Source organism: Netta rufina (genome assembly GCF_964035555.1).
Source record: "Netta rufina genome assembly, chromosome: Z".
NCBI classification, from domain to species: Eukaryota; Metazoa; Chordata; class Aves; order Anseriformes; family Anatidae; genus Netta; species Netta rufina.
In genome coordinates this window covers 32,228,773-32,251,868 of record NC_140126.1, presented here as the reverse complement: position 1 = coordinate 32,251,868, position 23,096 = coordinate 32,228,773, and the positions used below count along the sequence as shown (strand labels likewise).

Below are 23,096 nucleotides of genomic sequence, written 5' to 3'. Positions count from 1 at the left end.
TCCTCAAGCTACCCCCTTAGCACAAATGGCAGGCTCAGTTGCCTTTCTCCTGTAGCTCCCCAATGATTCTCTCTTGGACAGCATGCCAGCCCTTCCTGCCTCCCTTTCCTGCATGCCCACAGCTCTTGGGTCAGGAGCCTGCTGAGCTAAGCAAGTCATGGGCATCTATGCACGGCTGCGCACACTCCATGTTAGCTGGAGCATCTCCTCCTACTTCTTGATGGGGACTCATACATTGAAGGTTTAGGCATTTGCTGAAATGTACTAGACTAGGAATCAATGACTAGGGCAGGGGCTATGCCATCTAAGAAATGGCCTGAAGTGTGCTTAGGATATTAACAATTGGTAGATAATAATAAAAAGTTGAAGCAGGTAAGCTGGTTGTGGACAGCTAATTCATGAAGTGAAAGGGAGGGAACACTTGGAAGACATGAAAAAGTTCATCATATAGGACATGGGTTTAGCATCTAAGCCAGAAATCCACAGAGAATTGTGATTATCACTGGACAGGGTCGTGAAAAGTCTCAAATTTAACAACACTACAAATCCTGGCACTAAAGTGTGTGACGCTGCACCCTCCTTGCACAGTGTTCAGTGAAGATACCACAATGTGATGTTATCACCTTTTGCTACAAGATCACTTTCTGCCCTGAGAAACAGATATTGAGACACTTAACAATATGGTACCTGTTAAGATTTTCCATGTGTTACTATGTAAAATTACCACTATTTCTATTTAGAGCTAGGGTTGATGACATCTACTAACCTTAGTTACTGGTAACATTCATTCTTGAATGCCTGCTTTTGCAGGTAGTGTACTGTAATTCTCAGCCAGTATGAATTCCATTTTTGTTTTCTTGATCACTGTGCTTAATCCTTTAGGTACAGAACATGTTATGATTAGTTCATGATATTACACTCAATCAGTGCGGAACTTGAAGAACTACCATATATTTCGTCTTTAATGATTAATAATAATTCTTATGCTTATTATGATTAATAATAATTCTTAATGCTAATGATTAATAATAACTCTTAGCATTTTGTAGGTTGGTGAAAGCCAATGTTCACTACCTCAACATTTTAAATGGACTCAATGGATACTTAAATAACCTACTTAAATTTATGAAGGATTGCTGAGAAAGCTATACTTCTCTGTCAGCCTCTAGAAACCTCACACTTCAGACAATATGTCTGTTAAGCACAGTATCTCATCTTTATGATAGATGAGTTCTTCGTGGTATATAGACTTGAAATTCTAAAAACCACAGAGATTACTTATCACTACCATAAGTTGCTAAAGACTAATTTCTTTACAGAACTTGAAATAGGTGTTATCAATTGGAAGCAGTGAGAATACTTCCTTGTGTTTTAATGTGTTTTAATGCTCTGATGGATGTTTCCTGGCTCACCCTCCCTACCTGTTCTGACAAAATTATTTTCTAGTTTAATTTAAATGCCTTTTGCCCTACCCAGTAATTCTAGCTTTTGCCAATTTGTCTTGAGAATAAAATTGCTTCTTTAGGCATTAGGAGTACCTGCAACTCATCTTTACTCTACTCTTGCACTCAGTTGACCCTCATTAAAACTATTAAAACATAGCCAGTGCTGTCAGCTCATTCTTCAGCTACATCTGTATCTAGAGACATATATGCTGCCATTTCTACTTGATATATCACTGGTTCCAATTTAGTCTTCCCAAAGACTTACCGAGTGATTCCTTTCCTGCTGCTTTGAACTTTTTTTTGTTTTTGTTTTTTGTTTGTTTCATACTAAAATTCTTCCCCATTTCTTGTACATAATGCATCACTTTGGCTCCAGCAGCTTAGGTAGTACCTCTGTAGTTTTTTGTCCTGTCAAAATATCACCCTTTACATTTACAAATGGAATGACTGATGTTGATTGTGCTCTCTAATTTGCAGGCAGCATACTTTTTGCTATTACCAGTATCTATTGGTATTAGTTTCTAGCATATGCATATTCAGCCATGCTGGTGCAAAAGGCTTTTTTTTTTTTTTCCCCTTCTGTTTTAAAACCTTCATGTCCCATCTACCCATGGAACTGCTGGCTCTAGCTCATAAGCCTCTCTGTTTTTAGGAACTTTCTTATGTATGTGATTGGCTGTGAAAATTCCAACCATATCCAGCAATTGGAGGCAACCAAAGTTCAGACAAAACTGCAAGACAGAAAGTCTTCCTAGCCCCCCTGTAACAAATTAAGAATTTAAGTAAGAATGCAAATCCACAGAAATGACCATTTGCCTGAGGCAAAAATCTGGAAAGGGCATTGTCATGTCCTGTGTCCTACATCCATGCAAAAAGCTGGGATGTTGTCCAGTATCTGCAGTAAGTATGGGATATTTTATGTGAAACAGTATTCAAAACAAAATTAAAATCTTTCACATGTCTCACTTGAGGGCAATAACAATAAATGAGTCATCTCAGACCCTTCTCATCATTTCAGATCCATGGCTGCTACTGTGTAAATCAGAGTGCTGCCCATCTTTTAAGAAACATACCAGCACTCCAGTTTCATTCATTTTCCAAAAATAATGTATTGAAAATAGGAACCCTGCACTGATGCAATACTTGTGTCTTAACTGATGTCTACTTTAATACCAATGAGATGTTGATAACAAGCTAAAAATTATACAATTGTCAATTTTCTGCTTCAGCTGCCAATTTGTAATGACGTAAGGAGACTTCTGTTACTGAATAAAAGGATACTTAGTGTTGCCCTTTTAATCATACTTATTTACTCATTGCTACTTCTTTTTCTCTTGAATGAAGTATATAAAAGTTATCATTTACACTTCTGCCCAATAAACTGTATATAATTTACTTCACTAAGTGTATTGGACCTTAGGATCACTGACGACTTATACTATGAATTGATTTCTCATTCCTCTGGATTAATATCCAGATTTTTGTGTGCTTTGACTTATACTGCATTGCCCTTGTTAGATCAGCTAAAAATTAACAATTAAAAAAGTAAAATTTTATTAAAATTTAAGTTTCTTTTTGCTTAGGCCTGCCTCTGGCACCAGCTAAAGGTGGTGTTAAGTAAGAATGTTCTGTGATAGTTAAGTGAGAATGCCAAAAGAAAAACTTTCATGGGAGGAAAACGAGTTTGCAGTTTTGCTACAGGACTACACAAGCTATTCATATCTGAGAATTCTTTTAGATTTTTGGGTGTACAGTTTTGCTTGAGCTAGAGATTTAAAATATATATATACATATATGTATATATATATATATATATACATATATGTATATATATATATATATATATATATATTTCCAGAAGCTCTAACATTATTTCTGGTAGTAGGCTTACAGATAGTGTTCTAGGCAAATACTAGGATTTATGGCTGTGCAGATCAGACTAACATTTACTGTAAAGTGATAAAAAGAATCCCACATGTTACAAGCTTGCTAATATGAAGGTTTTGAGACAGCTGCTGCATGAAATTAGAATCTTTGCTAAGTCTTTATACAGTATTGAAAAAAACATCATTAGAATTACGTGACTCAGAGAATCCCACATTAATGTGCTGCAGAGATAGGCAGGACATAAACAATAAATCCCATTGGTAAAAACACAGAACAATGTTGCTGGAAACATGACCTCAGACCTGAAGATGAAATCTAGAGGAGGAGATGATGTTGATCCAGAGAGTATCACAGAATGGTGAGTGGCATAAAAACCTTTCACATCTTTGTGAAAATTTCTTTTTGGAATTTCTTTTTGCTTTTGAATTATAAAAGGAATGGCATGTTCAGTTTACAGCATATGAGATTTGTTCTGTGTAAGTGTTCAGCACATCCAGTTAAGTAAAGTCTAAACAAACTTTTTCTCAAAGCAGAACAATAATCCTTCACCTTTCATTAGAAGATACCAGCTGATGGCAGCCAAAAACCCTCCCCCAAACTGTCCACCCTGTGAAGTGTTGGATAGTTAAGACTTGCAATTCATTGAACTCCTGAAATGTTGGATTTTGCCACATCGAAGAGGGGGTAGACTAGACAATGTTGTTGAAACCTGCTTCTTCTCTGAGTATGTGAAAAACTGGGTTTGAAAAAAAAAATAAAAATTATTTCCTCAATCATTCATTCATTATAATGCCAGCAATATTGCTAGTTATTGCCATAATGAGCACAATAATGCAAAAAGTTTCTATTGCTGGTTTGCATGATAGTCCTGGTATTCATTTGATCTCTTCTTTCACTCTGCCCTTTGCTGAAAATTTTAATGTAACCTCTCCCCTCTCCTACAGTAACCCTTGGTTGCCTTGGTTGCTTTATTTAATGCCACTGTGGTCTTCCACAATTATTTTCTCTGGCATTCACTGACATATCATAAATAAGTCAGCAACCACTAATCAGTGATGCCTCACTGAAAATTGCGTTTGCCAGGAAAAAAAAAAAAAATCACCATTTTATAGTGGAGGAGCAGAGTGGCTGACACATGGCAAATGCACTGCAGAGCTGAGACGCCTCCTCACTCATAGTCCCAACCCCATTGTTCTGCTTCACCTACCCTCTTCCTGACTGTAAGAAAGCATTGAGATTCCAGAAATTACCACAGATTTCCTTTGGTTTTCTGTCTGTGTTGTTGATTCTTGAATTCTTTTTAAAGACATTTTTGAAAACAATCTTTTTCAATTTGGCATTCTGGGAAGATGTTCCCAAAAAGCCAATTTCCTTTTGTTACTTCCTGTACCCTGGGGTGGTATAGCTATGCTTCTAAATGACTCTCCTTCCCCTCAGGATCTTTATATCAACAACTTTGCCTTGCTATGTCTTATACAAAACAAAAATTATTTCCTGACATCTGTCCAGAGGCTATTTTTTCTCTCTTTCCCTCCATGCAGCATGCAGTTGTCTGTCCTAGCATTTAAGCATGTCATTTAAAATTATTGGGAAAAGTATGGAAAATATCCTTAGAATAAATTCCAGAGGCAAATTGCACACTTGACACAGAACTATATTAAAAAAAAAAATAAAAAAAATCAGCTCAGTCTTTACAGAAAAAAAAAACAACAACAACAACTTAAAATTGTTTTCTCATTGATACCATGGAGGATCTAAAAGAAAGGTTCCATATTAATTTGCATCTTTCAGCAATCATGTTTTCTGAGACATTCATATTTATGTCTCCTACCTGATCATACATGGCCATCTACCTTACTGAGATTACTTTCAAAAAATTCAAAGACAGTTTTTATTTTGAGAAAATCACTGAAGAAAACAAAACAAAACAAAACAACTTTATTATGGCAAAGTTTCTTTATTATAGTAAAGTTTCTAATTGCAACTATTTATATATTTAAATAGCCTGAGCAATGAAATATGTGTTCTTTGTGGAATGCACTAGAACAAAAGAAGCCAGATATTGAATTTGACAAAACATTGTTAATGAAAAAAATAGTCTGGTTGCACTGTAGGAAAGCAATCCCTATGTTGAAAAATCTTTTCTGAGTACATGCTCAACAGGAAATACTTTCCACAAAGCCTTAGTAAAGCTCATTCTTAATATTATATCCTTAAGGCATTCTAATGAAATGCATGATAAAATATGTAAGTTAAAGAATGCACAATACTGCTGAAATGATATCAGATTCTGAGATTTGATATTTCCACTTCTTAATTCTGGGAGATTTTCACTCCAGATTTTGAACTGTATGTTAACATTTCTGCCTTTGATTGTTTGCAAACAGAGCTGCCTTTGAAAATGCATTTACCAGAGAGAAGTATAAGTTTCCATATACTTTGGTTAAATGTATCTTCAATGATGAAGATATGTTATCTTCAGTTGTGAAAAGTCAAAGAAATTTAATGAACTACAGAAGAATTAAAAACCACTTTGAGCTTGGACAGGTTTGTTCTCTGGTAATGCCATTATACCTAGTCTGGCAAAAAACTCTTCTTAGTCGGGTACAGTCCCAGAGGTCCCTTAAAACATCCCTCTTCTTTGGCTAGGACAGCTTTTTTTTTTTTTTTTTTTTTTTTAATTATTCTTTCTTTTTTCTCCCTCTCTCCTGTAGCAACCTCGAGTAATGTGATGGGCCACAGTAACTTTTCAGGTAACAGGTAACACTTGATTGAACTCTCTTGTTCAAACTTGGTGCAAAACTACTCTAGAGGCAAAGGAACACATTAGTAAATGGCTTTAGGGTATCCCTATGTGCATTCTTCCTGGGCTGCCCTCAGCTGTCTTTTAGCAAAGCCACACAAGAGGACCAAGAGGTTTAGATTACACAAATAAATGCTTGTGGTTACAGACTGACTTCCACTGAAGTTCAGAGGAGTCAGTCAGTGCAACAAAGGACTGGTCCTTTTTGTGGTTTTGTTCCTCCTCTTATAACTGGGAAATCTGACTCCATGATCTTAATATTTTTACTATTAATCTTCTGATGAAAATGTTTGACAGGGGAGCAGAGAGAGGTCTTGTGTACAAGCCCAAATTATAGCAAATTCCTGTGTTACTGTTTTACAAGCTGCCATGACTGCAAGTATGCCTTTTATCAAGCAGAAAATGAAAAAATAATCAAAGAAACAACCAAACAAAAAAAAGTTTCTCATTGTAATGACAGACATTTTCCAGCAACATTTAAACTCCATCTTGCTAACACTTAAGAGTCATGTAGATGATGGTCAATTTGTTTCCTGACACTTTATAATGCTTAAAGAAGGAAAAAGCAATCTGTAGGGAAGAAACAACCAATTTCAAACTAGTCATAGCAAAGTGCAAGTGCTAAACAAAGATATTTTTCTAAACAGCACAACCTCAGGATGTACGCTGAAGTCTTGAAGTACGCTGTAGGCTGAATTACACAGTAAACAGTAGCAATAAAATATTTTCCTATTGTATTGTACATCTTTAAAACTGGGCTCTTAATTAGAGCTGACTGACCTTGCAGGACAAGGATCCAAATTACACTCCTGAAGTTTTGGCTTTGGCTTGATATTTTCAGGGTAATAGTGACAGTATTGATCTGCTACTACCCGGTTGCTTCTCAGATCAAAGCATTCAGCAGAAGTCAGTTGATAACCTGCAATATGCAGTGGAAGAAATAATATGTGATGCAGTGCTTTTTCTGTCTCTGTCTGAAATGTATGTAAGTTTTGGTTATGTATAAACCTAACTGAAAATATCAGTGATTTTGGACAAAACAGCTACAGTTTTACAGATCAGATTGAAAACAACTTTATTTACAGAACAACTTCATGCACTCTGAGTCTTTCAAGAGGGAATCACCACCAGCTCTAGAATGCATGACTAAATGTGATCAGCTTGCTTAAAACCTGTATATACACTGACAGTTGACAAAAGTAGAATCTTTAGATTCTAGAGCAGAATCCTTAGCAAACTGTAGGTCCATAGGACAATGTAATTAAGAATTCACGTAGCTGTTGATACTACTTAACACCCACATTGCAGTAACATTTGCTAAACTGCACAAAAATGCCGTAAAAAATGGTCCTGACCCGATGGAATTACAGGTAAATTACATGACTCAGGAAGAAAAAAAAATTATTAAGTACACATGAGGAATAACTTTTCTAAGGTCACTTCTGAAACAAACAAAAAAACACCACAAACAAAACACAACAGAGAATGTCCAGAGAATTTGCAGTCCTACATGGGACACATCATTAGATATCAGAAGCTCTGCTTCTGTGTGGTGGGGGGTCTACATCTCTTACACTTCAAATACCTAACCTGCAAATGTTTGTCTTGCTTTTCTCTCTGGTCCAGAGAGAATCTTTTTCCTTCTTTCACTTCTTTCTTTGTCTTCTTCATAGAACATCACAAGAGTAAGACACAATCTCTTATTTCCAGAAGGATCCCAATTCTCCAAGAGGAAAGGGAGTGTTACACTTCTTTTGTGCAGTAATTTATTCCCCTTGTATCAAATTTAATTAGTATTGTCAGAACAAGAAGTAGAAAAATATAACCAGAAAGTAAAATAGTATATTTGCATAACTTCCTAGGAAAAATCATCATACAAAACTTACACATAGCAATATCATCATGGATTATTACCATCTACTGAAAACTGCAGTTTGTCTTTCACCTTGTTGCTGATCTTATTGCTCTTACTGGAATTTATGTCGGTATGAGTAGTCACTAACACTGATGACTTCTGTAGTTCCAGAACTCTACTGACTTGTCATAGAATATGTTAAAGTAATGCAAAAACTTGCATGCATCCTATTAGATGGTATCTTCTCCAGATACCCTGAAAATGCTAGCACAATCTAGCAGACATTGAACAATTGTCTTTCCCTACTACCATGTGTAGAGAGAAATTGAGGATAATCAGTATTGTCAAACATAAACTCAGAAGCCTAAAGCAAAAAGAAAAACAAAAAGCTGAAATTTCTTGGGAGCTGAGATTCTTGCATTAAGTTTCAGATAAGAGAAAAATTGCTGCTAGTGGGGATGGGTGGAAATGGAGAAAGGACATATCCTGTGATTTCAAAGTGGGCCCAAATCCCATGAGCCATGTTTGACAGCTGTACCATGACATGCAGTCACATGGATATCCATATGTATAAAGTGCAGAGCTAGTATGACACTAAAAAAATGCAAAAGCTACTACCATTGTTACTACATCCCTCCCCTCTTTAGGTATAACTACATTTATTCACAGATTTTTACATATTTTAAGGGTCTAAATCTCATCTCAGAAGCTGGAAAAGATCTTGCATGCAAATAACTGTTTCTGGAAGACAATGGTAAATTGTTACCTCCTCCACAGGATGCTGAACAAGGGAAAAAATCAGTTTCTCTCCATCGGTGAATGATAGGCTGATAGAAGATAAACTGGACTGAACTGTCAGCAACACCAGCATAGCGGATCTGAAAAAGATGTAACAACAAAGAGTGAACTTGATATTAGCATCAAGTAGAATTATTCTGACATATGCATCTTGCAGCTATGAAGCATCTTGCAGCTACATAAATACCAGAGGAACTTTGCCATAGGAAAGTGAGATGCATAAAGCAGAGCATAAACTGGTAGGAAAATCTTTGCCACAAAATACAAATAAATTGCCCAGGCATGGTCAATAGAGGTATTTCTGACCCTCTGAGGCAACATTCTGAAATAAAGAAGAGGTAAGTGCTATCAAATATGGGGGGATATGGACTGATTTTTGTTCCATCAGAATATCACCTACCACTATCTACTGGCTCTCCCTGCCACACTGACATGGGTTTTAGATCCTTAATGTTCCCCAAATACCTTCTGAAACCATGTATATTAGATACCGAGGATAAAAATGAGAGGCTGTGGTGTGAGAAATAGGAAAGTATAAAAATTCTAATTCCAGATTTTTTTTTTGTTTCTGAGGTGAGGTCTCTTTTTAATTCTTCTTTGTGGCACTGTCATTATTATAAGACAGTCCTTCTGCTTACTTTATTTTGGCTTCACAAATGGTCCTTTCAGTCACAGGTATGGACTTTTGGCTGGAGCCAAGAGCTTGCTCAAAAAATTGTCTCCCAAGTCTGCAAGTACTGGCAACTTCTAAACCATCTGAGCTTCTCAATGCCTACAGTACCTTGTGTACCAAATGGATTTCCTTTGTAAACCAGATTGGAGGTGCACAGAATAAAATAAGAAAAGATTTGTGTGTGCAAAAGCAGCTCCTCTTGTACTTTGACTCCAAAATCTCTCCAGTGCAGCCCTTGCTTCTACCTCTATGCTCTTGAACAGATGTATGGGAATGAACAGTAATGTTGCTAAAACCTCTCCCAGTTGATAATTTGTCCTAGGGTTTGATGTGTTGCTTGGACATCTCTTCATCACTGACATGATGAAAATGCAGGACTGAAAACTGACAAATCATTAGCAGAAAATATGGATCCTTCCCCAATTCAGCACTCCTGCTCTCAGCACTTCTCCCTGTTCTTTTTTTTTTTTTTTTTCAGACAACTTTTAATACCGCCTTTTTTCCTGGATTTTCAACCAGTTTCCCTGTTTTGCAAACACAGTTTTTCAGTCTGTCCATCATTTTCACTCTTTCCGAAAGCTGAGGGACATCATCAAAGACTACACTGTGAAACAGAAGCAAAAATATGACAAATTGAACTGTACAGTGTATCCTAGGTTGTTTGTTTTGTTTCCCTCTGCAGATGGACAGAAATATGATTACAAATCTAAGTACATCTTGAAGAGAAGGAAGAAGATGAAAATATTGCACGATATGTAAGGCTGAAAGAAATCTGGCCCGCCGAGACTAAGGCTGCCCTTTTCTAATTTGAGTAAACAGTGACATAAACTCCCCAAACTAAAAAAAAATACAGCTGTAGCAATACAGTTTCTTCAGAAAATGGGAGGTCTTTTGAATGGATTAATATCGTTTTGAGTCTGTGTGTCAGAAACAGGATATCTAATTCCTTATGTGGGGATGGTGCATTAATCACACACTTCAGAAGGGCCTTTCTGGGCTTGTGAAAACCTTATGTACTCCTGGGGAAAATATTCTGTTGTGCTGGAAGGAGGTCTCTGATCTGAATGTGCAGAAAAAAAGTTCACTGGGGAGAATTTTGCTCTTACTCTTTGTTTTTTAGATCATCAGTGATTCTTATAACTCAGAAGATATACTCAGCAGTAGGGTCTTCAGTGAATCATGAAGAACCAACTAAAAGCTTACACAGAGCCTACTATAAAAGGATGGGGATGAAAAAGGGTTCACATAAAAAAATTAGGAAGACAGAAGAATTCCTCCCCCTGCAGTCTATTCCTGTGTGTCTGCAAAATTATCTGTCTGTTTTGACCCAGAGAAAAGGCAGATATACATCTTTCCCAGCCCAAAGTGGAAGTCACTCATACAGCCATGATAACAACATACATGTACATGTAGGTGGGAAAGAATTATAACGAACCTAAGCCATTATCTAAAATGATACAAAACAAAAAAATGAAAGAAACAGGCACAGTATCGTATATTATTTTAAGGAGTACTGTAAGCAGCAGAAGAACAATATATGGTGATTCCATACAGCAAAAATATTTTTATTTTATTTTATTTTGTTTGACAATTTGCTAAAGCTAAGATCTTGACCCAGGACAAAACATCAGCCTGAGCTTTGCAAGACTCAAAGTAAGACTTGATAACTATATGCTTTAAGAAATTTTTGGTGCAGAGAGCCAACTTCTACACATTGAAATACTCAGATCTGTAGTATAGTGAAATTTTTGACCCTTGCAGTATTTGCAACACTATGCTAGCTATGAGAAAGGCCAGTGCTGAAGTCCTCCAGCTAACAGTGAATTTGTGAATTCAGAAACAGCATAATGTTTCTGAATCATTCTGACCTGTCCTGTGACCTTGAAACTTATTTCTTCATTATATTGTGCTAAGCGTTTTCTATAGCCCTTAAATTCAATTGGTTCAAAATAAAGATGCCAAAAAATAAATAAAAAAAATTCCACCCCACAAAAACAACCACCAAACCCAACTCTCCCATGTTTGATTTTGGCTACATGTGCCTGAAGCATTTGTTTATGTTTGCTGAAGAATACAACAGACTGGCCTACAAAACTGCACTAAGTCTGCTTTGGTGGTTGAGAAATTTAAGCAGCAGTTTATAACAAGGAGGGATAACCATGCAATTATCAATGTTAATTGTAGGGTTAAATCATGATAAGCATATTCAGTAGTACATTCACATTTAATGAAACTGTTGTGTTGAGGGAGATATGATATCATTTGATAGGTGATATGATAGATAGATGATTTGATAGATAGAAATGATATCATTTATTTCTTGTGTGTGTTTGAGTCACAAATTGAAGGACAGGGAAAGGGAATTATTATTGCATGCTGTCTTTTGTCTTATGAAATTTGATTTAGTATATTATGATCAAACTCCAGGCCAACTTGGTTATTAAGAAAGTTCTAATAGATTTTTCCACATTATTATTACAAATACTTTCTGCAAGTGCCAACTCACAAATCAGTAGGTTTAATTTATCAGTGCTAAGTTCACTGTTGAAGTCTTCTAAGTAACATACAAAGAAACTGGCAATGAGGATGTGGAGAACTATCCTTCTGTGGCATATGTAATTTTGTGCTTTCATGTCAGTAAAAGCAAAGTTTTTGTATACTGTTTTATGTACTTAAAGCACTTTAATATTCCAGTTGTTATGTAGCAACATCTTACATTGAAAAAGAATGAGGATGTGCAAGAGATTTGTTGCTGTTCATATTTTGTTTATGAAGCAGAAAAAGGAGCAAGGGAAAATAATTATATAAATTTGTTTCAAATAACATATAACACACAGAGATGCCGAAGGTTTTCAAGTTTACTGTGTAACACAGTAATGCAGTACTGTATCATGATTCTTTTGAGCTTGTCTTTTAATTCCCCTGGAGTGCTAAAGGGACCTTTGCCTTTGAAATCCAGGGAACGTGTACTATCCATTTCTGGATTCATGTCCCTTGATCATGACAGTCCTGTGTTGAGTCAGATGCTTTTTGGGGGTATTTTTAAATGCAAGACAGCTCCCTCTGCTGCTTCTCAATCCAGCCTCTAAATCATCCAGAGAAATCACAGTGAAATTACATTATCACCAGTTTACTATAGACTATGGAAATCATCTCTGAAACAAACTTGCTCACGATGCTCCAACTTTAGATAAAGCTGTGTTCCTTTATGTGAGTAGGATGACTATTAAAAAGTCTTTAGACTAAATCTCTCATAAAACTGAAGCAGAAAGCTTTCAAGGTTTATGTCTTTTCTCAACCCCTTCCATAAGAAAGAAACAGGCAGAAAAACAGCGCAATTAATTGGCTAGGATGGCTGGCAGCAATGAAGTCTATTGTCTCATCTACTGCTGCTGTCAGATGCAATAATCCATACAGAATCCACTACTACATACAACAGAAGCAGAAGCTTCTTAAACAAGGAAGACCAAGTTATTCCACAGCACCAAGGGCAATTCTAAACATACTAGAACCAGCACTGCTGCATTTCTTCTGTGCATACTACTTATAACACCCCCCTCATCTATGGAAAGACCTCTGCAGCACCAAAGACATGCTCCAAGATTAAGATAATGCAACTTTGAGCATGCTATTTTAATCCATAGTGCATATATTATATTAATTTTTAATATGGCACTTACTATTCTTTGCACTCTTTCCATCAGTAGATGGAACCAGTCCTTCTCTGAAACAGAAACCTGAGTGAAGCAGACTTTTTGTTTGACCTAGTATTAAAGTTCCAATGTCTTTTATGTGGAATTTATATATTAGGTGGAATATGCAGTTTAGGAGAATAATCATGTTCTAAGAGCTATTCAAAGAAATCATTTTTATTGAACAGGAAACAAAGGTGAGTATGAAACAGAATCTATACATTATTTTCAGAAGATTACTATATGGCTTCCCATAAATTTTGCCACATTTGTCATAACAGGAGAAAAAACAGAAATAAAGATACTGCAATATGTCATTTTTATGGCTATTCCAAAACAAACAAACAAACAAAATAAAACACAGACTTCTGAATGAAAACTTAAGTTGATAAAAGCTAGTGAGGCAGAGCACATTATAGAATTGCTTCCTGTTAGGTCGAACCGTCACTCAACAGAAGTGACCTCAGGCAAGTCACATATCTCAAGAGGTAGTATAGCTTTATGATGAAAGGACCATATTCCAATGAGCTCTCCTAGATGCAGCGAAGTGCTTTGATCATTTGCCGCTGATGACACAAAACTTGATTCAGTTACAAATAAATTTTAACTCTTATTATTTCTGTGTGTAGAGTCTTAACTCGAGCTCATCTACTTACAAGAGCACCATCCTAACCACCACCAGGGCTTGCAGGACTAGATCCTTTGTCACTTCCTGTGTCCTATGCAGCCTTCTTTTAGCTATGAGGCACAACCTTCTCTGGAAACCTTTGTCAGCATGTCAGAACTAAAGGACACAGATGAACCTCACTGTCTTCAACCTCAGTATCTCTAAAATTCAGCAATAAACCAACTACAAACAAAAAAGTAATTTCTTGTTGCTAGAGAAAATTTGCATTTTTCAGTGTTAGCCCCAAAGGCAACACTGAAGTAATTTCTTATTCCATTCCACAGGGTAAATCACTCCATGCTCTTGGTTCAAAAGAGATTATTTAATCCAGTCCTGGCCCTAGCCTGACAGGACCCATCAGCATCTGCCAGCTGGCTGCCTGCACACGCACAATTTTCTGCATGCCCCTGCAGATCCCAGGAAGTCTAGGCTGAGCCCCAGCCTTATTTTCTTTTACTAACCTGGACTATAATCAAACACATTTCTCTCACCAGCATTTTCTGCCAGTCCTAGATCACAACTGAGATTAGAGTTGTCTGGATACCACAAGTGTTCTATGTAACTCCACATTCAATTTTGACTTCTATCTTAGCTATCGCTTGTTGGACGAGTGGCCAAAATCCTAACCCCAGCAGTAACTCTACTTGAGAGAAGCCAGCCTACATTACCTCTGAGATCTGGTACATCTAAAAATTCATCTAGATCTGTTTGCATAAAAGTTGCTGTTTTCCAGGCAAGTAAATCTTGACACCAAAGACATACTGCTGTGTAAGGGAAGCTTGCTAGCACCACAATGAAGCCTTCCATCTGGCTTTTCAGTAGTGTACTTTACCTTGTTTTGGTAGAGAAGGAAATGTATGTTCGAAGGGATAAAGCTATTTTCCCCCTTATCAAGAGAACAGTGTAAATACTAGGATCACAGTCCAACCCTTCTGTCCTTCCCATTATCATTTCAAGGACATTGGTGTACACGCCCATGTCCACAACAGGTATGTTATAACTAGACAGGCTGCCTTAAATCTGTAGCTGGTATATATAATGTAAAGTAAGCAGTACTGTTTACATCATTCTAATTTTCATCATCTGGATATAATCTGTAATACAGTGTTTTAGACATTTTGAGTTGACCAGCATCTGTTTCAATGAAGCATATTGAATCTGATCTGCAAACACAGAAGGGATGCGTTCTTCAGGTCAGGCTTCTCTCTGTAAACCAGTTTTGATAACTTCTGCTTGATTTTTGTGCTGCTGTCATACCAAGAGGGCTAGAGGGCAGTCCACAGGGCTCTGCTACCAAAGTTAACCCATTCCAGGCCTGTCCAGTTAAACCCAATCCCATTACCTACTTAATTTTCCAGTTTACTCTTCAAGCTTATAGTTTCCATCTTCTCTAGGTTAAGGCAAATGTCATCTGCCTCAGGGGCCCAAGGTGAAAAATTTATGTAGTCTGGACATGATACAGGTTTTACAATTTTACAGCTGAAATCCTTCAGGTTCCTTGGACCTACTGGAAAAGGATTTATTTTATTGTAATTCCCAAAAGCTCATTTTTGTACGTGTGCTTTCCTACAGAATGTGTCCGTTGCTTCCAGCAATGTGTTTCATATTACCTGGAAGAATAGAAATGGTCTAATGGGAGGAAACAATCTAACTCTGATTGCCAGTGCAACACAAAGCAGATCTTCAGAATGACACCATGACTTCTCAACAAGAGTCATCCCTCTTATTTTGGAGCTTGGGGACTTCATTCTTCACTCCTACAGTCTTCTGTGTAATTACACTGTCATAAATTTCACAAATTATGGACCAAAGAGATTGACTTACTTTCTTTTTGTCACAAACTAAGTAAGCTGCAAAGAGTACATAAAGTAATCTCCATATTCTTGTAATGAGTTCAACTTTACTCTGTGCAGAATTCATTGCATATGCTTTTATCTTCATACACTTTCTCTTTTGAGGAGTATCCAGTGAAGCCTTCATCAGATATTTAACTATAAGGAATTTAATGCAAAGTTCAAGAACTAACCTGGACTAGACTTCGTGGTAAATGCATATTGGCAAATTAAGCTCTCAAAAATTGTTTCTCATCTTCCTACTCCATGTTGGTAGTGACCTTGTGTCATTTTATATTGCTGCTTTATGAAGTATATTTGGTTGATGAGCCTCACCTTAACAGTGAAGTCTGCAGTGAGTGGCCCAGATATCCTCAGTATCTCCTTGTCAGGAAACTTCTGGAAGTCGATGCTAGAATTGTCCACAATGAAGAAACCTGTGGAACTAAGGTTATTTTCACCCTTCACACCCTGGAGAGTCTTGGTTTCCAAATCTGGCAAATATAAACAAATTAATAAGAAAGTAGGGCATTATAATTTGAAATAACAGAAAGATAGAGTAGGTAAAAAGAAGAAAATAAAATGGTGGTGATGCAGATTTCCCTCCTAAATTAGCTATAATGTAGCTTCTCGTTTCTTTTCCATGTTTTATTAATATTTCCATACATCCCATTGTATTTTTTTTTTCTCCTCCTTCTGCTTTTTGGTGTTGCTCAGCCCCCAGATTTCTAGCTACATATCTATTTCCTTACCCATTGGACATTTTTCTACTCTCTTCCAGACATATTAATCTATTCCTAGTTAGGCATATTTGCTGCTGTTTAACTTACTCTCTCTAAGTGACACTCCTACATGGAGCATGGCTCAGATCTTCCTCCAAGAGTGCTGGAATAGTTAGTTGCTCTTCCCACTCTCTGCTCAGAGGTGGGTCACTGATCACATGTTGCATTGACTGACAATTAACTGAAAGCAGGATGGCCACGAATGAAAGATCAGAACAATCCTGCCTCTTTTCCAGAAGTAGTTTGAACCATCCAACAGAATAGGAAGGAACAGGGAGTGTTAACCTCTCCCTCTGGCTCTCTGTGTATTTACAGCTCCCCCATCCACATACCCAGAGGACTTTAATTCAGATACTGTTTGGTACTGAATCATATTAAGCACATCAAATCATTTATTAAATGGAAACCAACAATTAAGACAGTGGACCTATTTCATCATCTAGTTAGCCTCCCCACCAGCTCCAGATTATGCCTTAAAACAAGTTTACCAGTAAACTGTTTCATTATTAGCTATTCAAAATGCATGTCATCATGAAGGATTGCAAAACTGTAATCCTTCCGCATGTATTTGTGAAGTTATATACAAAATCTCCTACACAGAGAGGCAACTAAGTGAAAATCTGAATTAGATGGGGGAAAAGTATTAATCTGTGATGGAACCATGTTTTGAGAGAGAGTAAAAAGGAGAAATAGTTTTATTAGAATGTATTAAATCATTAATTAGAGGAAAGATAATAGCAGTAATTAGGCTGCTTTTCAGGGTGGGTCATGGGAATTAATTCAAGAAGGATGTTGCTGAGGCAGTACACTAAGAATTCGCTCTGTATTAATGAATTCCTTGGTTTTCAGTTAGACTAGTCTCTTCTTTTGTGATACACTTGGCCTTATATTTATTTCTGGACAGGGCGGCATGCATCAGGGATAAAGATGGTTTTAAGACTTGTGTATATATAATCGGCCTCCTGTTGACTTCTCCCACAACCAAAGTTCACAGGGCAAAATCCTCCCATCCCCAAACTGACTGTAGCTCATACATATATAAAATCCTTTGATGGGTGAACACAAAGATTCATGTAGACATGTGAAACAAGAAAGAGATGTATCTGGACTTATTCATGTTTACACAGAGCAGTTCATCTAAATTTCAAGCAATGACTCAGGCAGACCTCACTGATTCAAATCTTTTGTGTCCTGAAATGTGAAAATGTGATACGGCATGAGTGAAGACAGCTTTAGATTAGTCTCTCCTGCTGAAATCTCATTTCTCTCTAAGCTGTTTTACAGATCAATTTCATTGAAAAAAATAACAAATAATAAAAGTAAGAATTTTTTTCTGTCTTGGTAGAGAATATCTATCTAGAAAATAAGAATGCAAAAATTTACTGGGAAAGTAATAACAACTATACTAGATATAGTTGTTATACTGGTATACTATAACTTCTTCTATAATTTCTTATTAGTTTATAACCTGTAATTTGTTGGTCTTTATTCACAGCTCTAAATCCAAGCAATTATAAAAGGGTTATGGCATACCAATTGCTTTCTCAACACAAGCAGTGTACACTGAACAGAACAGTGTACCACCTCATCTTTCTACTCAATATAAGCACTTTAGGCAAAAGAAGTCTGGGGAGAGTGGGAATGATTTTGTGTTTCATGTCTTTGCTTACACTAATGACTATATTTACACTGAAAAGCACAGAGGACTCTAACTGGTCGATGCTGCAGGAAAGCCATTATTGCCTTTTAGAGAAGGAAAAGGGCAGCCCCACTTATCTGACAATAATTAGTGCTTCTGAAATACTATACAGTACTGCCTGGGTATTTTATTTTATTTTATTTTATTTTATTTTATTTTATTTTATTTTATTTTATTTTATTTTATTTTATTTTATTTTATTTTATTTTATTTTATTTTATTATTTTTTATGACAGCAAATCCCTTTTACCAACATTATTGTGTTTGTTGCCAATGAAAAATGAAGCAGCCTTTGAGTAGCTACTGCATTGGAAGGTAAGAGTTTCTATTGCAGAGAGTCTCTGTTCAGAAACAAATGGATTTGCCTACAGCTCTTCCAGCATATTCTCAAATACTGAGACTCTTCTCCTAGAGGGGCTGCTGTGATGCATGTCTCCCTGTCAGGAGAAGCAGGGAAAAATTGTTAAAGCTACCAAGTGACTGGCTAGCAGCAGTCAATGGGTTTAACTCCCTGGAGCAATCTCTCTCTTAAAGAGCATGGTTTGATGTGTGCATGCTGTTTCTGATCTTCTCACTGTGGTTTTCTCTGTTTGTGTGTATCTACAGGAGTGAGTGAGACTATCATAACAGAAACATGTGTTAAAGTCATGAGCAGCTTGATGGCTAAGCTCAGTTGTAGGAAAGCTTATATTTTACTGTCCTCAATATTTCTTCACTCAGTGGGATATATTTTATTAATTTTAAACAAAAGCACTAGGCACCAAGAGAGCCAGCCAAAGGATAAGCAAACAAAAATGATGGAAAAATTATGGAAGGGAGAGGGATTCTGCAATGCTGGCCAAGCTCTGCTCTGAAATAAGCATGTACCACTGATGCAACTGGGTCTGGGGAGAGTTTCTGAGGGCAGGACTCATCCCTGTGTTGAAATCAGTGATCTGAGAGAGGGAAACCAGACACCACATTGTAAACAGAGCACTGTTTTAGCAAGGCTTTCTTAAACAAATCTATACTAACTTTTTCTACTTACATAAATGATCAGGTCCTTTCAGCACGAGGCGAACATGCCTGCTTCCATAGGGGATAGCAACCACCGTATCATCCACTGTGGAGAAGACAAAAATGTATGGAGTAAACAAACAGAAATTCTCATCAATTGCTAAATAACCAATAAAATAAGTGCTTAAAAGAAAGTCAGAAAAGCAGCTTCAAAAAGAACACTGAAAAATAACACCTATAAATTGTGAGAGAACATTAAAAATCTTCTGAAAAAGAACCCTGCTGTTAAACACAGTTTAAAACTTTCTACTTAGAAGAACACAAACATGCTGATTTGCTTTATTCTCATCTCCTTCACAACCATTTCTGGATTTCAAAAGTAACCAATAGCTGTCTGTTTTGCAATGGTTCCATTCAAACACCCAAGGCTTTTGAATTGGTGTTTATGTTGAAGCAGAGAAGCCTAGGTTTATTTTTATGTTTAACCAAACTACTTGCTTCAGCTGACTCTTTCTCAGTTGAACTCCACAACTTCTCTGTAACTCTTCCCATTTGATATGGTGATCTCCAACTGCCCTTAGGCACACCATCCCATTGACACCTTTTATTATAATGACTAGAATTCCTATAATTCTGCTTCCCTTTCCATTCAACCATCATACAGTCCCTGGAAAAACAGAGGCCCATTAGACTGTCATGTAAATATGTCTTAGAGCAAGATCTAAGGGTTCATCTATGAAACCCTTGGGAACTTTGCAACTGGAGCTAAACTGACAAGTGAACTTGTTGCCCATTGCACACTGCTATGAAAGTCAGTTAAGTCAGCATTTCTGAAGAGGCAGCAACCTTAGTAATGTCCTGAAGGGAGACAGAAATGGAAGGTGTGACATGACACTACAGACCTATGTTCAAATTCTGTGCTTGGTTAGTGCATTGGATGCCCAGAGTGAACAGACGTGGACTAACTTGCTGGCTTAAACTGTTCATTCACCTTTTCCCTCTCTGCCTTCTTCTCCTAATTCTACTACTTGTGAGAGAAAAAGCATGCATTTCTAACATCTCTGGGGGAGGTGGTATACGTGAGAGGAACAAAGCCACTTTCACTATCTGTTCATTAGAACTGTGCTCACATCTGCCATGTAATCCCCACTAACAAGAACTGTAGCTCCACATTCAAAGCAGTGTGTTACTTTGTCATGTAAGGCTAATTCAACCAATGCAAGTGCAGTATCTTTCATCCAATATGGACTGGGACAATAACTTTCTGAAAATAAACCAGACCAAAGTAGGAAAACTATTCCAACCTAGACAAATCAGAATTCTCATTTATCAGTAAAGTAGTTACTAATTTTGTCATTTTAAGTCGAAGAGTAAAGAGAATCAACAGGAAAAGGGAAAACCACAGGAAACAGGGATTTTGAAATAAAATGTTTATTCATCCAAGTTTACAATATTTCAAATACATGAAGTAGAACCTTCTTAAATTTTAAACTCAGTCATGTGCCATAGGCACTTCTGAGACTCTTATACTGGAGAGCTCTATGGGGTGAAATACCCATGTACTTCTGTGGCCTCTTAAAATCCCAAAAGTGAAGAGATGCAGACAGTCTGATAAACTGCTCAGTGTCACATGAGTTGGACAGAGGTAATCCCTGTGTTCGTGTCCTTACACCTTCTGAACCTTGTCTTCATTTTCAAAATCTGATTTACATTTATTCAAGCTATCCAGAAGTGTCATTGTCACCCAAGACTTCTGAAACACTGGAGTTAAACTTTGTTCAATACACATTATGCTCATATACATCTCTGAGAACACATTCATTAACAAAGATAGATATCTTTCATTTCTACACAGATTTCAAATTTTCTGTTTGAGAAGAGAAATAATTATCTTACAAAATGTATAAAACAGTTCTATTCTAATGTTGATTTTATTGTTACCACCCTGGTACTAATATTCAAGATGACAACAAATAGGACAAGTAACTGGGGGGACAATCCATGAATATGACATCATCTTGTTGTATGTATCACATTTATTGGAATGAGTCTGGGAAAACAATGACTCTATTTTTTCAAAAAATGTGTTAATGGTCTTTTTACATGTCTTAGTTAAAAACAGCATCATATCTTTATTATATTTGACTGCTTCTCAGTTATAAGCCCTGTGCTTAACAACTCACTGAACTATCACACTACAATCAAACACTTTAAAAGATTATGTAGGCTTATATATCTTTACATGTCTCTTCTGCCCCATCATGTTGCAAGAGCCATATTTTATCTGATCTTGTTGTTGCTCTCATTTTAAAATCTTATCACACTTTATGTGAATAACAACACTCAATGGGATTTCTGTTTATTTCTTGTTTATTTCTATTGTGCTTCATGTTTTCACGGTGTCTGCCAGTGAGGGATAATTTCCTGAGGTTAACAGCGATAAGAAGGAGACATTTCTGGTGAAGATACATATGAAAGTAAGCATGGGAATATTTAATCACAGCTCCATCAAACAATAAGCAGAGAGGCAAATCATGGAGCAGCCATGCAGAACACTCTGAAGAAAACTTACAAAGTAGGTTAACAGACAGTTGGTTTCATCCAGAGAAGATCCATAGGAAGGCAAAGGAAAGTCCCAGATAACTGAGAAAAGACAGTGTCTTTGAGCTGTGAAAGAGATGCAAGGATCTAAACAAAGTTTGTATGTCAGGTACAAGCATCAGGTTCCTTTGAGAGAACACTCTCTTCTGGTTTTGGATCTTGAATTCGGATTTTGTCCAAATAGTCTAGCTATCAGTTCCCATGGTGAAAAATATATTTATTTTTATTCTCTTGTGACTACTGATATTTAGCTGAAAGCCGGAACTGCATCTATTTTTGACAACCATGGCTACAGCAATCTGATAAATATCTATTCTGCCTCAATATAGCAACTTTTATAATTCACTTTTAAAGTAATCTACTTCACTTTTAGATGTCAATTCCTGTTTTAGAGAAATACTAACTCTGTACAAAGTGATCAGCAGAATTCATCCCCCACTTAAAGGAAGCAACTTTCTAACTACTTGGTAAATACAAAGATGTCTGCTTACAGCTCTGTAATTCATCTCCATAGGAAGACACATAAACTCTTTCCAAAAGGAGATATAAAAAAGAGTTTCACTTTATACAAACTTAGAACAAATGAACCACTCAGGCTTAGGACTACAAACAAAGGATATTGCTAGGATGATCTGTCTTTTGTAACATTTGAAAAAAAAAAAAAAAAAAGAACAGAAATAAGAACACTGACACAGGTGCTTCTCATTTCACATAAACATAGGTGAGAATTCAAGGTCCTATTGCCTCTTACCCTCCTATGCTTCTGTTTCTGAGACCACTGGGAGACATATACTATCTCTATAAATACCGAGGAAGCTGTTCCCATAGCAAATGCTAAGTGTTTAAAAGCTCTATGAACTTCTTGTACTATCCTTTTCCTATGCCTTTGCATGATATAAACAACATGGAAAATGGAACTGGATATGAAAACCAGGAGAAAATTAATTCAGGATGATGAGCTCAATACAGTGTCTGGGGTGGTTTTGAGATATAAACAACTTCAGAGACTATTGGGACGGAGCTGCTATAAAGATCACTGTTCAATTTCCCTAATACAGTCCTTGAAAATGAATGCCATACTCTGTTAGACAAATAAAAATCTAAGGTGATCCCACAGAATACCTTGGCTGATGTCTGGTCATGACTGCATGTTTTCCTTCTGATTTTTCTTTTGTTACAAAGCAGTCTGCTTTCATAGCATTTTAGTGACTTGTTCGTACGAAGAAAAAAATTGGTATCATTCTTAAGAAACAAGCATCATTTCATAGAAATGACTTGTAATTAAGCTACTGGCAAGCCAAATGTAATTTGGTTATTTCAGGAAATAGATCAGGTCCTGATCCCAGAAAAGTTTATGTGGATGCAC

At 36.7% G+C, this 23,096-nt stretch overlaps 1 protein-coding gene across 1 annotated transcript in view; it reads right to left on the bottom strand.

The window, feature by feature from the left end:
• The window catches only part of ADAMTSL1 (ADAMTS like 1), a gene marked incomplete at both ends in the record, with an annotated part of 347,299 nt that overhangs the window by 106,151 nt on the left and 218,052 nt on the right, over positions 1–23,096 (bottom strand). The window contains 4 exons of the mRNA XM_084305155.1: positions 6,916–7,054; positions 8,757–8,868; positions 15,989–16,146; positions 19,161–19,235. Coding sequence (XP_084161281.1) covers positions 6,916–7,054; positions 8,757–8,868; positions 15,989–16,146; positions 19,161–19,235 — 484 coding nt within the window. The remainder of the gene's footprint in view (positions 1–6,915; positions 7,055–8,756; positions 8,869–15,988; positions 16,147–19,160; positions 19,236–23,096) is intronic.